Consider the following 13,564-nt stretch of genomic DNA (forward strand, 5'->3'; position numbering starts at 1 on the left):
CATCCTCCATACCCAGTGCTGAGCTGCTTCAGTGCCAAGATCAGAAATCACCTCCCATAGTAAAACTGCTGCAGTGCAGGCACCCCTGGACCTTCTCCTCAGCTCATTCCTCCCACACCTGGGGCTCCCCTCGGAGTTTGGGGCTCCTGCGGAAGGAACTTTCCTGCCTGCTGGAGTGGAGCCCTCCCCTGCTCCGGCAGGCGCAGGCAGTGCCTTCAGGACAGCTTTGCTGCAGTGCTCAGGACATGCGCAGCCTCCAGCCCGGAGTGCCGGGCTCGGCTGTCGACCGGCTGTACCCAGACAGTCAGCGTGGCCTGAGTTCACAGCACAAGCTGTGGTTGTGTTGCCAGCCTGATCAGACACAGACTTATTAGAGTGATGGTGCATAGGCATAGAAATAACCTGGAGTGTAAATGAAAAGCCATTTACTTCTCTTGGAGCGTTTGAATTGACTTTACATTCCTGCAGCAGTGCAGGAGCTGGCCCCAGCAAGGGAGACCCCCCTCCTGCAGCAGGAGCTGTGCCCCACTGGTGGGATGCTTTGAACACGTGGTTGTTGTCTGCCTACTGCCATCATATATTGTGCGTGTACATGGCACCGTGCTCCCGGTACTCACCTTTTGCCATCCATGTGTGCTGGAAGGACATGAGCGATGCTGCCATCGAGCCCACGGCCCAGGCTGCTGTGCTACTTTCTGGGCTTGCCAGGGCGTGGATGTGGCAGGCCGTGCCGTGTTCAACTCTAAGCACATCCTCTCGGGAAAGCCAGGAAATGCTGAGGAGCTCCCTGACAGCGTAGTGTTACCCACAGTCTCCCTCCTGGTGTGGTCGGGTACCTTCTGGAAGTTCTGCAGGGCCAAGTGGGGGAGCCCTGGGGAGCTTTGGTGGAGTAGCTTTGGCTGGAAGAGCAGCTTCGGGCAGAACCGTCCCTTGTCCAGGGTTATCCATTGCCCATCAGGAGCCTGAAATCTGGCTGGATGATGGTAACCTTGGTTGTGGAGGTCTCCTTCATAGTCGATGGAGACACAGCAGCACTGCTTCTTCAGCTGGATCACTGGTCTTCCTCAAGGCCTTCAGCCCTGCGGGGTGGCTGGGCTCTGGGTCAGCAGGCTGTGCAGGCAGCTGGGAGGGAGCCACCTGCCACCCCAGGGTCTGTCCCAGGCAGGAGGAGGTGACATGGGACACTCCTGCTCCGGCCTCCACAGCCAGACCAGTGCCTCTGCCCTAGGCACAGAGGGAGAGGAGCCCGGTGTTAGCCACGTGCAGGGCCCGAAGCTCTCGAAAAGCATTTCCACCACCTCTTCCCTGCTGGTGGAAGGGCAGGATGGGGAGTTGGCCATGAGCACTGGCTGTTCCTCTGAGAGAGCTTTCAGGGCACAGAAGAGGTGGCTCCGTAGGTTTTCCATGCCACCCCAGTCCTTGATGATGCTGTGTTTGAGTGGGTAGGTCTGGGGTGCTGTGGCGAAGCCTGCTGTGCTTTCAGCGGTGGTGAAATGCTGCTGCCTCTCCCACGTTGTGGATGCACTGAAGGGACACAGCAACATGGTTCTCAGCACAAACTTATGCAGCTTCTGGCCTGCAAAGCCTGCCCGGGTCAAGCTCTGCTGTTGTCCATAATGAGTGCAGGCTTTGGCATGACTGGCACTCATGAGGGACGCTGGGGAGGAGGGAAGAGCGTCACCCTGTAGTGAAACAAGAGGAGTCTTGTGGGGGAAGACCAACCACAGGTACCTGCTCTGCAAGGGAGACTGGCTCAGCCCCAGCGGAGGAGAACTCTGCCTGCTCTCGAAGTGTCTGTCTGGGTGTGTGCCTCAGCCTTTCCTCCTGTCCCCTTGCTCCCTGCCTCCTGAGTGTCCCTCCTTGGGTACCTTGTCTTCATCCCCAGGATGTCTAACAGTGCAAGGGCAAAACTCCAGGTGGTTTTAAGGAAGCAAGTGAAGACTGGACAAGAAAGTAAAGGGATTGGACCAGGCTGCAGGGAATGGTGCTGCCAGCAGAGCCCATAGCATGTGGAAAGAAGCCATGCTCCAGGCTGCAGCCGTTTATTGCACCCAGATTTGTGCCCAAGAGGATTTGTGGTCGCAGTTGGCAAAGGAAGGAAGGAGTTTTGGGTGTCTGTGTCTGTGTCCAGGCACTTCCCTGGCTCCCTGTGCTCCTCAGACATGTCCTGGGGCATGGCATGCATCCTGACCTGCTGCTTGGGTGCCCTCTGGGCCATCTTACCTTCTTGCCAGGATGCACAGTGACCCCTCCATTCTCCCCAGCGCTTCTTATGTGCCCCCCTGGACCCGCCTTTACATGCCCCCAGCACGTATAAAAAAAATGTGCCTGTGGTGCACACTTTGCACATCAGACCAGGCAGGAGGGTGGCGAGGAGAGGGCACACAACCCCGTGTTCTCACCTCCAGTGCAGAGCACACTCCAGAGCAGTGTGTGAGCTGTTAGGCAGAGCATCCCTTGCTGCACCCGGCCCAGAGCTGGGGGCTGTTTCTGCAAGTGGCCTTTAATTTGCAGCTTGGAAGTGTCCACCTGCAGTCCTCCACGGCTCCCAGGGGCTGTGAGTACTGTGGCCAGGATGAGGAGGTCTCACACTGTGTGTTCTGAGTTGTGACCTTGCAGGCATGCACCCAGAGGAAGCTTTTGTCCTACAGTGTTGTTACTTCTTACAATAACTAAAAAATTGATCAGAATCCCCCATGTTGGGTTTATTTAAGGGCCAACGCCTTCCAGATGCGGCTCTGCTCCCCCTGCACGGAGCCGGAAGCATCTGACAGATCCTTTTCTCTTCCCTGCAGAGGTACGAGACCTCCTCAAAGATGGAGCAGTTCTTGACCCGTTTCCTGCTGCGGGAAACCATGCACCAGCTGCAGTCCCTGCAGGCCTCACTCGAGTGTGCTGTGGACACCGTGGAGGAGCAGGCGGGACGGGAGAGGTAAGGGGGTGGGACATGCTGGTCCTCCCCCTCTCCCCACCACCTGTGGGGGTTGCAGCATGGGGCAGGACTGGCAGATCTCCCTGGGAGGGACACCTGGGAGAAGGATCTGCCCTTTCGAAGCCCACTGTGAAGCTGACCCATATAGTCGGTGACTTCAACCCTGCCTTTTGTATTCTTTCAGAAAGGACATAAAGAAATCGGAGACCTCGGTCGGCCTGCGGTCAGGGAGACGATGTGGGCGCAGAGGACAGAAGAATGTATGTCTGTCTCCAACAGACCCCTACTCCGGGATGCTAACGACAGGTATCTGCAGCCTGGCCATCCCTTGGGTTGGTGTCTCTGCCCCACTGGAGCCTGGAGTGGGTGTGGAAGCAGCAGCACAGGGCAGCGGGGGCTTGTCCACGGTAGGGCCTGGACCATCGCACCTAGGTGCCAGCTGGAGCTGCTGTGGGATGTTGTATCTCTTGAGCAGTGGGAGAAGTTTTTGGAGAAAAACCAACCAGTATTTTGGTTTAAATCAGTTTAGAAGCTTTTGCGGTTTCTGGGTCTTGAGCAAGCTTTTCCAGTGACACCTCTCTGCCCTTTCCTGTATAGGTGTTTGTGTCGAAGACAACAGCCAGTGGATGGCGCAGATTAACAGACTGCAGCAGCTCATCGAGAAACTAGAGTGCAAGGTGCGTGCAGAGGGGAGGTGGGCTGGGGGCTGCCCCGCACCTCAGCGCCAGCCAGGGCAGTGCTGGCACCCATTCACCACACCCCGACTTGCAAAGCTGCTGTCTCCAAAGCCCCCCTCTCCCCTCAGCTCTGCTGGCCCTCGCCTGGCTTCTCCATGGTCCTTGCTGACCTGACAAGTCAGTGTGGACCCCCTGAGCCCCACAGATATGCAGTTCGCATCCCTATTCTCCCCCAGGTTCCCTAAGGAGCGTCTCCAGAGTGGGACCCGTCTGTCCCGCTCAGCTGGGCTGCACTGTGGGTTACTGCCACCTTCTACCTTGTTGCAAAGTTCTCTCAGTAACAGTGATTTTTGCTATGGTGTTAAATGCAGAGCCCACGCCTGGAGCCACTAAAGGAGGAAGCGATGTGTGAAGGAAGAGATGCAGTAAGTCCCTGTCCTTCTGCTTATTGTTTGCAGGTAACCCCATAGCGTGCACCGATCCCCCTCTCGCACACACACGTGTGTGCTCACATAGCCCCTGTGCCCCGACACTGGAGTCACCTGGGTGAGCTGCTGCCTTTGGTCTGGTGGACGGGTCTGTGCCCAGCGACGCAGCAGGGTGGGAGTCAGAGCTGTGAGCGTGGGACCATCCACAGGACAAATGCAGCTCCATCGTGTCCCTGAAAGTCCCGGGCAGCACCCACGGCCAGCCCAGAGGAAGGCAGCAACGCTCCGCTTGTGAGCACCCAGATCCTCCGGGTTTGCTCCGAGCACCTGCAGACCATGTGGAGCCCCTTGGAGGGGTCCTGAGGCCCCTTTCTGTGGGGGGAAGGACACAGGGAAATGCAGCAGCCCCAGAGCAGAACCCAGCCACCAGGGGATGGAGCATCTCCTGTTGGTGCTGTCCTCCTTGTAATGGCAACCTGCCCAGGTAGGAAGAAGCTGCTGAATGTTGGTGGTGTCCCCAGCACTGTGGTGCCAGCCCCTTCTTGCGGCTTCCCCTGCGGTGCTGCTGGGCACCGCCTTGTCCCGCAGCAGGGTGGGAGCAGGGAGGGCAGGAGGGGACAGATCAGTCCCTGATGCCGCTGCTCCACTGTCCCTTTGCAGCACATCCTGGTGGCCAAGAGGCAGATCTCGGTGGCGACGAGCAGCATTGAGGAGTTCCGCCAGGCGTTCAGGTCCTACACGGAGATCACCGCTGGGCAGAGCAGCTGCCTGCAGTAAGTGTGGCAGGCACAGGGTCTGTTTGTGGAGTGGCTCACCCAGAAATAGGGGCTTTTAACATGGCACGCTTGGGGGATAAAAGGGGTTTTTGTGGAATTTCTTGTGTGCTGGTCAGTGCAAGGGTGGACTTAGTGCGCAGTGGTTTGATGTTGCAGAGAGGACAGGACAGTGTCACAGCTGCAGCAGTGTCTGCCTGCAGTGCTGTCCCATCTCCTGCTGCAGGTACACCCAGTGAGAGCCCCTTGTCAGCCTCTGGCAAGGAGGGGATGATTTTTATGCCAGCAGGAACGGCTTTGGCATGTGTGAATGCGTGTGTTCCTCTGACACTGAAGGACTCGAAAATCGTAGAATCAAAAAATGGTTTGGGTTGGAAGGGACCTCAAAGATCATCTGGTTCCAACCCCCTGCCACGGGCAGGGACACCTTCCACTAGCCCAGGTTGCCCAAAGCCCTGTCCAACCTGGCTCTGAACACTTCCAGGGATGGAGCATCCACAAACAACTTGGGCAGCCTGGTCTAGTGCCTCACCACCCTCACAGTAAAAAACTTCTTCCTTATATTTACTCTAAACCTCCCCTCCCTCAGCTTCTACCCATCACCCCTTGTTCTATCATTTACAGTCCCTTGTAAAAAGTCCCTCCCCAGCCTTCTTGTAAGTGCCCTTCAGGTACTAGAAAGCCACTGTAAGGTCTCCCTGGAGCCTTCTCTTCTCCAGGCTGAACAAGCCCAACTGTCTCAGCCTGTCCTCATAGGAGAGGTGTTCCAGCCCTCTGATCATCTTGGTAGCCCTCCTCTGGACTCGTTCTAACAGTTCTATATCCGTCTTGTGTTGGGGGCTCCAAAGCTGGACACAGTATTCCAGGTGGGGTCTCACAAGGGCAGGGTAATTAAAAAAAAAATAATGGGGAAGAGCCAGTGGGAGAGTGCACGTCAGAGCACTGCTTTGTGTAAAGTGTGTGTAGCGCTGGAGGGGAGCAGGCGTGAACACCTGAAGCCAACCCTGGTGTGAGAGCAAGGCTCTGCCCCCCAGCACCACTCCAGAGCTCTGAGCAGAGCAGAGGATGGAGCCCAGGTCTGCCTCCAGGGACGTGCCACTGCCAGCGTGTCCCTGGAGATTGCACAGCTGCTCTTTGAGAGGCATTTTCCTTCTCCCACAGGAGATTTCAGGCAGCTTTCAGTGGGAAATGTTCGTGCTGTTCCCATTTAAAGTATCATTTTTCAGCTCTTCAGTTCCAACAGCACAAAATTGCGTTTTCAGTCCAAACAAAAGGAAGATACTTATTTTGACATGTGTGGCAGAGAGAACGGTATTTTTTTTTCTTCAGAATTGATGGGCTCTTCTGTCATGAGAACTATTGGTGCAGACAACTGGGTAGCGTTGCACGGGCAGGCACTCCATGTGAGTGGAGAGCTGCAGTGAAGCCTGGGGAGGCTCCGCTGTCCTGGTTCACACCAGGGAATTGCAACACACAGGAGGATGCAGCCTCCGAGCTGCCAGGTGACTTGCTTCGCTCTCCCCTCCCAGAGCTTGGTCCTTTCCTGCAGCCCTTTGCAGCAGCTGGAGGAAACGTTCACCCTTAGTCAGAGTGCAGATGGTTCCCCAGGCCCCACACACTGAGCCTGGCTCTCTCACCTCCCTGCTGCTTCCCCCTCCATCTTCCCGTGGACTGGAGAAAGCCCCGGCCTGTTCCTGCGGCAGGAGGGAGCGTGGGAAGCCTCGCCTGGCGAGACAGTGTCCCTTCGGGGAGCAGCCAGCTGTGAGTTTGTGCTGGGATCTTGGCTCCTTGCACTCCTGCCTCAGTTTCTCTGTGTGAAGGGTGAGGGGTGATGGGCTGTGTGCTGCAGTGCTAGGCATGCACTAAGAAATGCTTAATAAAACACCACGCTGGTTTGTGGGCAGCAGCAGCAAGGACAGTTTAACAGCTGTACAGCTCCTCTGCTGCCTGCCTGCAGGAACTGCGAAGCACAGAGGGTTTGTGTTCAGGATCTCCTGGAGCCGTGGGGCAGGTGGCTGCCTCCAAACGGCTCTCTGAAAGCCCCGTGGTGAGGCTCACGTGCAGACTGTGCCCCTCGCTCCCGGGACCGACGTGGCTGCACCATGTCAGCTCGCCAGGCCCCGTCTGAGGGTGGCTCCTGTCCCCGCAGCGTGTCTGCCTGCAAGCTGACGGACGAGGCCTGCTTCATCCTGTACGAGTTCTGGCAGGACGTGACTTCGTGGAGAAGGTTGGAGGCTTTTTTTGTGTGGGGCTGGGTCTGGATGCTCTTGGGGGGGGGGGGGGGGGGGGGGGGGGGGGGGCGCTGAATGGTGTTTCCTCTCGGGGCTCCCCCAGTGCCCCACTGCTCCCTCTCCTTGCACGGCCTGTCCTGCTGCTGACCACTCAGCCCAGCGTGTCCCCACGGCCCTTAGCAGCAGGAGGGGGTGAACGCGCTGAGCAAGGGTTTGGGGAGGGGGCAGGAGGGGGTGTCCTGCGCTGGGTGGTGCAGAAGCAGCCCCGTCCCCGTGCATGGGCCAGGATCCTGGCGCACAAGCACTCTCCTGCACCACCTGGCACGCGCAGGCCCTGCGCCCTCCCCACCCCACACCTGTTTTACAGCCACTTGCAGTCCAGCTGCAGCAAGACTTTCCAGCGGTCCATCATCAGCTTGCTGGAGTCCCCGGAGCTGCTGACCACCATGCTCTTCCCAGGTGAGGGGGGCCCTGGGGGGCTGTGGAACCCCAGCGGTTCAGCGCTCCTGCTCTGGGTGTTGTGCAGAGGGCAGGAGCAGCACCAGAACAGGCACCTTCATCCCTCCAGAGCAGAAGATTGGCTTGAGGGTGACCTAAATTGTGTTTTTCAAGCCCAAGTGAGACCTGTTTCCCTGGGCAGGTTTGGGGGTGGGGGGTGTGCTGGCAGCGCTGTGGGGCCTCTGCCCTGCCTGGGGGCTGCTCTTCCACCAGGAGAGTCGAACAGCTGGGGACAGACACTTCCCAGGTAGCAGATGAGCTCAGCCCTGTCTGGAATACACCTGATGCCTCATCTTTTTTTCCCATCTGAGCCCTGAACCTGCTCTGCAAAGCCCTGGCCCTGCTGGGTCAGTCCCAGGGGCTGCGTCCAGGTTTACAGCTCAGCGGGGCTGAGGCTGGGGAGAGACCAGCTCAGGGAAAACACACGTTCCCCGTGGTACCAATAGAAACCTGGCCGAGGCCTGAGGAACTGGGAGAGATTGGTCATAGATAAGACCAAATTAAGCCCCAGTTTGCTGTCACTTTTGGGTCTTGTGTAAAAATAACATGAAACACAGGTTAATTTGAATCAAACCCCACGCTGGCAGTGCTCCTCCTGATCTGCTGCACCCACTGACTGTGTTCCTGATGCTCAGGTCTCTGCCCCCCCAATCCCCCTGCCCCGCTTATCGCTGACTGCACATCCCTGAGCCCTTCCCCTCTCCCTCCCCAGCCTCCTGGTGGATCATGAACAGCAACTGACCCTGGGCAGCCGCCTTCAGGACGCTGTCGGCATGCGGAAGGATGCGGAGCCCTCGGCACAGCCGGCGCCTTCCCCCGCGTTCGTCACCCCCTGCCCCTCTCCCCTCCTGCGGTCTGGCAGGGGCTGCCCACCCATTGTCCCTGGCAGTGTTTTACCCTTTTGCTCTTTCCTTGTGAATTTATTTATTCCCCCCACCCAGAGAGTCCCCGTGCTGCCTGGGGGGAGCAGGGCCCTCCCAGCAGCGCTCGTGGGAGCCGTGTTTGGGGGTGGCAGCCTGGCCCCTGGGGGACCACGGGTCTGGTTGCCGCACCCTGGCAGCCCTCAGCCCCTCTCGCACCCCGGCTCTTCTTCCTCCCTATGCTCCTCTTCCTCCTGGCTCTGAGGACAGGCCAAGAGGCTCCACAGGGGGCTGGGATGGGCTAGGGGACATTGCTCTGGCCAGCTGTGGCCTGGCCCACCTTGGGCCACCAGTGGCTCTGCCCAGGGAGCCGGGCTGCCTAGTACGGATTGTGAATAGTATTTTATAGGACAAAAATTAAGTGTTTCTGGCAGGGTGTGCCAGAGCCAGCCCTGGCCACGCTGGCAGCCGATGCAGCCATTGTCACGGCTTTGAGCCTGGCCTCGTGCGCCCCGCAGCTGTGCCCGTCCCCCCAGTCACCCACCACACACGCCCCAGGGAGGGCGAGCATGGCTGATAGCTCTGTTGCTTCATCCTGCAGCTCAGAACATAAACCAGTGTTAGCACCGGTTTCAGTGCTGTCAGAAAGAGGTTGTAGCCGAATTAATTAATGGTGACGGGGGTCAGTGGCAGGGCATGAGCTGAACGGGGAGGCCCCCTTGGCTGCCCCGTGGGTCCCACACGCGGGGTTGGTTTGTTGGTGCTGCAGAAGCGGCTCCTGCGCTGACCTGGTGCCACAGGAGCCGTCACAAACGGCAGGGACCTGCTGGGGCACACGGGGCCTTGCAGGGCAGCAAATGGCCACGGGCAAAGGCCTCCTGGCGTGGAAAGTACCACTGTCCTTGCACCCCACTGGTCCCCAACACCCGGCCTGGCTCACCACAGGCATCCACACCCTCAGCCCTTGCTTGCTGGGGTACCGCGTCTCCCGTCCCCCCCCACGGCTCTTCCACTCCCCACGGGAACTGCTCCCCAGCAGCACCCCCGGAAACATTAACTTGTTTTTTTTCCCCAATCCCCGGGTGCGGTAATTAAAATGCGGTTAATCCGTGGCCGAGGGGACACTGCAGACAAGCTGTGCTGGGCACAGCCAGCACCGTGTCACCCCCGCCAGCCCGCTACCATGGAGCCCCAGCGGGAGGGGGGGCTGGCTTCGCCCCGGCAGGAGCTTCCCAGGGGTTCCCTGGGTTGGGGCACAGGGAGGGCGGCCTGGCTGCTGCAGGGAGCGACCTGCAGAGATGGCATCAGGGAACCACCTGGTTCGGGGCGGGGGGGGCCGTCAGACTCCGGCCCCTGGCAGGCGCAGGCACCCAAACCCCCTCCCCAGGACGGGGTGAGCACAGAGCCTGACCCCGGCCCCACGTGGGACCCCTCCTCCCAGCGCCCAGTTATTTACCCATTATTGGTAGCTGCGGATTTCCCTGGCCCAAGCCAGTTCGCTGTGATCACGGGGCAGCAGTGGGGGCTCCAGCCCTCTGGGGGCCCCGATCCCCCCACGGGCCCCACGCATGAGGGGAGCAGGGCCGTGCCGGGGCCGGAGCTGCACGGGGGTGGTTAGAGCCGGCACCCGCAGGGCCGAGCTGCAGCCCCCCCAGACTAGTGGGGGTTTGGCCCTCAGATGAGGCAAAGGCGTGTGCAGCGGGCAGCCTCGCGTGGCGACAGCACCTCCAGGCTGTTCTGTGCTCAAATCAAACGACAAAAAGCTAGGAAAAGAATATAAACATCAACCCGAAGAAATCTAGAATTACTGAGAAAGGGGCTGGACACCAGCTGTGCCTGCACTTGCACCCAGGGCTCCCCCATGACCGGCAGCAGCGTCTCCACCCCCGGCGAGGCCATTTTTGTCCCCTGGCCAAGGCCAGGGCCTGGCAGCGCAGCTGCAGGGAGCCCAAGGGCAGCCCGAGGCCCCCCGCGACCCTCTGCTCCTTCTGCCCGAGGAAGGGGAGCTGTATGATGAATATAGTCTTTTTATTGACTACTTCTGAGTAGAACAAACTAAATACATCTGTAACAGTTTGGGTTCCTTTATACAGTACATTAAATAAGTTATGCACAGGAATGATGTAACAAATTTCTATTACAGAATTAAATGTCAAAAAAAATAGAAACCTCAACCCAATGTCTTCCCATGTCCGAATTTCACATTTATCATTCCATGTTAAAAAAAAAAAAAAAAGCAATTGTTCTAATCATGACTGTTAGTATTTCATTCATTTACACTGGGGTTAATTTTAATACACGGCCATCAAAGTTGCATGAGAATTATGGAAGACAATCTATTTACAAGCAATTCCTCCCAGCCCTGCCCTGCTCTTTCCACACCTGACCTGCAGCACGGGGTCGGGGCCAGGTGAGGATCGGGACCTGGCAACCAGACGTTATTTACCTGAGGCTGCCCCGAACATGCCCGTGGCCCCTTGGGGCAGGAAAGCCCTTCAGCCCCCCAGGAGAGGCCTGGGGTGCTACCCCTCCCCGCTGCAGCCTTGGGGGAACCCCTCGGGTGGGGTGACACCTTCCCCAGGCTGCTGCACCCCGGTGCCACCCCCCCGGGGGCTGCCCCATGCCAGGGGCACAGCACCCGGCAGCTGGGGGAGACAGGCCCAAGGGCCAGGCGAGAGCTGACTGGACCACCAGGCGACTTTGTGGCTTTTTTGCATAATAAAACCTTGCAGACAGGGGAATCACCCACTCCAGCCCTGACAGCAGCCTCCGAAAGAGCTTTTCCTAAGGGACAGAGCTGGTTCAGCGGGTCGCTCGTTTATCCCCAGCAGCTCGCTACACCGCTGCAGGCTCAGTGACGATTCATTACAGCTCCATTATTCGCCTCCAACTGAAAAAGTGATCAAAAATAATTTGGGAATTACTTGCCTCATTGGGCTCCAGCCCAGCAATCACACAAAACCAGTCACGGAAACACGGCTTTGCTGAATAGTTGGCTTCCTAGAGCCCGTTTGTGTGCAGTGTGGGAAAGCAGAGCAGGTCCCCAGAGGTGCCCATCCCTGCCCCAGCCACGCCTCTGATGAGGCCCCCCAAGATGAGCCCCAAAACAGCCCTTCTGTGGGTCCACAACAGGGCCTGCGCTGTCCCAGATCCCTCCTTCCGCACGGCAGCGGGGTCGCTGGGAGTGACGGATCCCCCGGCACCTCCCGCTCCGCGCCCGCTGCGTGCCCGGGATGGGCTCCGAGGGCGGGAGGCGGCGGCTGCACATCCTGGGGCAGCTCCGGCAAGGGCAGCGCGGGTGGTGTGGGAGCAGAGCGCCCCAGGAGCCCCCCTGGGGCTGGGGGTAATTAGCGACGCAGGACACCACGTCCTGCCTTTATTGTAATAGTTTGGCCAACGCGCGTGGAGAGAACAGACTGTGAATAACCCACCGCAATCGTGTGAGGATCTCTGTGGTTAAAAACAACGGCAGTAACTCTCAAACCAACAACTTCCATGCAGTGAAAAAAACCACTTTCTGCATAGCAAAGTAACGGTACACAGGTGGGAAGGGCAGTAACCACCCGCAACTAATCCAGGTTTGTTCTGTGCTGTCCCCAAAGGTCCCACCCTGGGTAACACAAAGCTGTCTGTCCCGTCACAGAACGGGATTAAAACCAGGCCTTCCAGAAGTGACCAGCCGTAACTCCCTGGTACTGACATGTGAATGCTCTCCCCCTTTCTGCAGTCATCCGCCGCCAGGAAGGCAGGAGAGGAGAGGGCGTGGCTTTTGCCATTGCAGACAACGAGATGCTCCTGCTGGGAAACGGCTCTGGTCTGTTCACAGCAACAACAGCCAGCACAGCCCTCTGAGACACCACTCGGAAGGAAAAAAAACCCACAGATGCACATTATGGAAAAAAGGTGGCTGAAGGAGGCGGCAGCTCAGACACCTCAGGAAAGGAGCTTGAGCACATCTGACCCGTGAGGACGGGGCTCAGCATCTCCCGCGTGCACTGGCAGCTCTCTCCACGGAATCCAGGTTCCCCCCGAGTGCCCGCTGGCCTCCTCCCGGTACCCCCCTGCAGAGAGACGGGCACAGAGGTGCCGCGGGCAAGACCAGCCCCAGTTCTTCACAAGCCACAAAAGGAAAAAGGCAGAATGAGATGGCAAAGCCCGAGTGTCGGTGCTCTGAGGAGGCAGCGCGATGTGTCCAATGTGTCAAGTGATACAAGTTGCTGTGGGTTTTTTTTTTTTTCAGCTTTAAAAAAACCCAGGGAAACTGATCAAATGGAATGAACCAAAACTCCCCCTTTAGAGTCCGTTCGTATCTATTGCTGTCACGGATGCTGGGGTGGAGGACCGGGAGGTGGTCGCCGAGGTCTTCTCGAGGGCCGGGCTGGGCACGCCGTCCAGGCTCTTGGCAGCAGCTGCCGCCGACCGGCCCGTGGGCAGAGCCAGTGGCTTGCTCTGACCGTGCAGGCCCTGGCCGCAGATTCGGTGGTGCCTCTCCCAGTCCTTGTGCTGGCAGAAGGAGCCGCAGTACCGGGCGATGTTGCAGCCGCTGCACGTCTCACTGGCTTTGCGACCGCAGTTCCAGCAACTCTGCAAGACCAAAGACGCCACACTTTAAAATGGGTTTAGTTTCCAAGAGCTGCAGGACGGTGCTGACTCAGCAGCCTTGGAGGGGACTGTTCATCCCCCTCTGGCCTAGATTTAGTAATATTAAAATGAGCAATCCATTAATTCCCACCATTACACAGCCCTTTGCCAAGGGTACTAACCCCTACTCTTCTGCTCTGCCCAAAACCGCCTGCCAGACTGCACCGGTCACATCCTCTCCCCTAGATCCACCCAAACGCACAGAAGAAACAGCAGGCAAGGACTAAAAAACATGCTGCAGATGCTGCTATTCGGTCTTTTTATTTCCTGTTTTAGAGCAGCTCTATTGTGGTATCGCTCCCGGCCAAGTGCTCTCTGCAGGGATTACAGCGTGCTGCACAGGCACCATTTGCTTTGCACCCTGCCTAGCTGCACAAGAGGTCGGAGCAGTCTAATTTGGAAAAGAAAAAGCTCATTTGAAAGCCTCCCAGCCAGGTGGAAGCACTGCCAGAGCCCAAGCTTCAATCTGGAAGCGGAGCAAAGCCCCTCTAGCCGCTGGGAGAGGCATCAGCTGGTGGGCTTAC

The 13,564-nt window shown here is 58.3% G+C and overlaps 3 protein-coding genes across 7 annotated transcripts in view; 1 reads left to right on the plus strand and 2 right to left on the minus strand.

Moving 5' to 3' along the window:
- Nucleotides 1-8,362, plus strand: part of NECAB3 (N-terminal EF-hand calcium binding protein 3) — a 27,828-nt gene extending 19,466 nt beyond the window's left edge. The window contains exons 6-13 of the mRNA XM_074919856.1: nt 2,796-2,932; nt 3,117-3,238; nt 3,530-3,609; nt 3,981-4,034; nt 4,698-4,810; nt 6,960-7,037; nt 7,409-7,500; nt 8,252-8,362. Coding sequence (XP_074775957.1) covers nt 2,796-2,932; nt 3,117-3,238; nt 3,530-3,609; nt 3,981-4,034; nt 4,698-4,810; nt 6,960-7,037; nt 7,409-7,500; nt 8,252-8,280 — 705 coding nt within the window. The 3' untranslated portion in view covers nt 8,281-8,362. The remainder of the gene's footprint in view (nt 1-2,795; nt 2,933-3,116; nt 3,239-3,529; nt 3,610-3,980; nt 4,035-4,697; nt 4,811-6,959; nt 7,038-7,408; nt 7,501-8,251) is intronic.
- On the minus strand, nt 574-1,636 carry ACTL10 (actin like 10). Its single transcript, XM_074920278.1, is given in 5 exon segments — nt 574-737; nt 740-1,059; nt 1,061-1,268; nt 1,271-1,606; nt 1,609-1,636. Coding segments are annotated over 5 exon segments (1,056 nt in total).
- CBFA2T2 (CBFA2/RUNX1 partner transcriptional co-repressor 2) overlaps nt 8,303-13,564 on the minus strand; it is a 66,073-nt gene continuing 60,811 nt past the window's right edge. For 4 of the 5 annotated variants that reach the window (XM_074919852.1, XM_074919853.1, XM_074919855.1 and 1 more), the window contains one exon: nt 8,303-12,983. In XM_074919852.1, the coding sequence (XP_074775953.1) occupies nt 12,693-12,983 (291 nt within the window). In that variant the 3' untranslated portion in view covers nt 8,303-12,692. The remainder of the gene's footprint in view (nt 12,984-13,564) is intronic. The other variant, XM_074919851.1, reaches the window with a different exon arrangement.

Source organism: Athene noctua, chromosome 16 (genome assembly GCF_965140245.1).
Source record: "Athene noctua chromosome 16, bAthNoc1.hap1.1, whole genome shotgun sequence".
Classification (NCBI taxonomy): domain Eukaryota; kingdom Metazoa; phylum Chordata; class Aves; order Strigiformes; family Strigidae; genus Athene; species Athene noctua.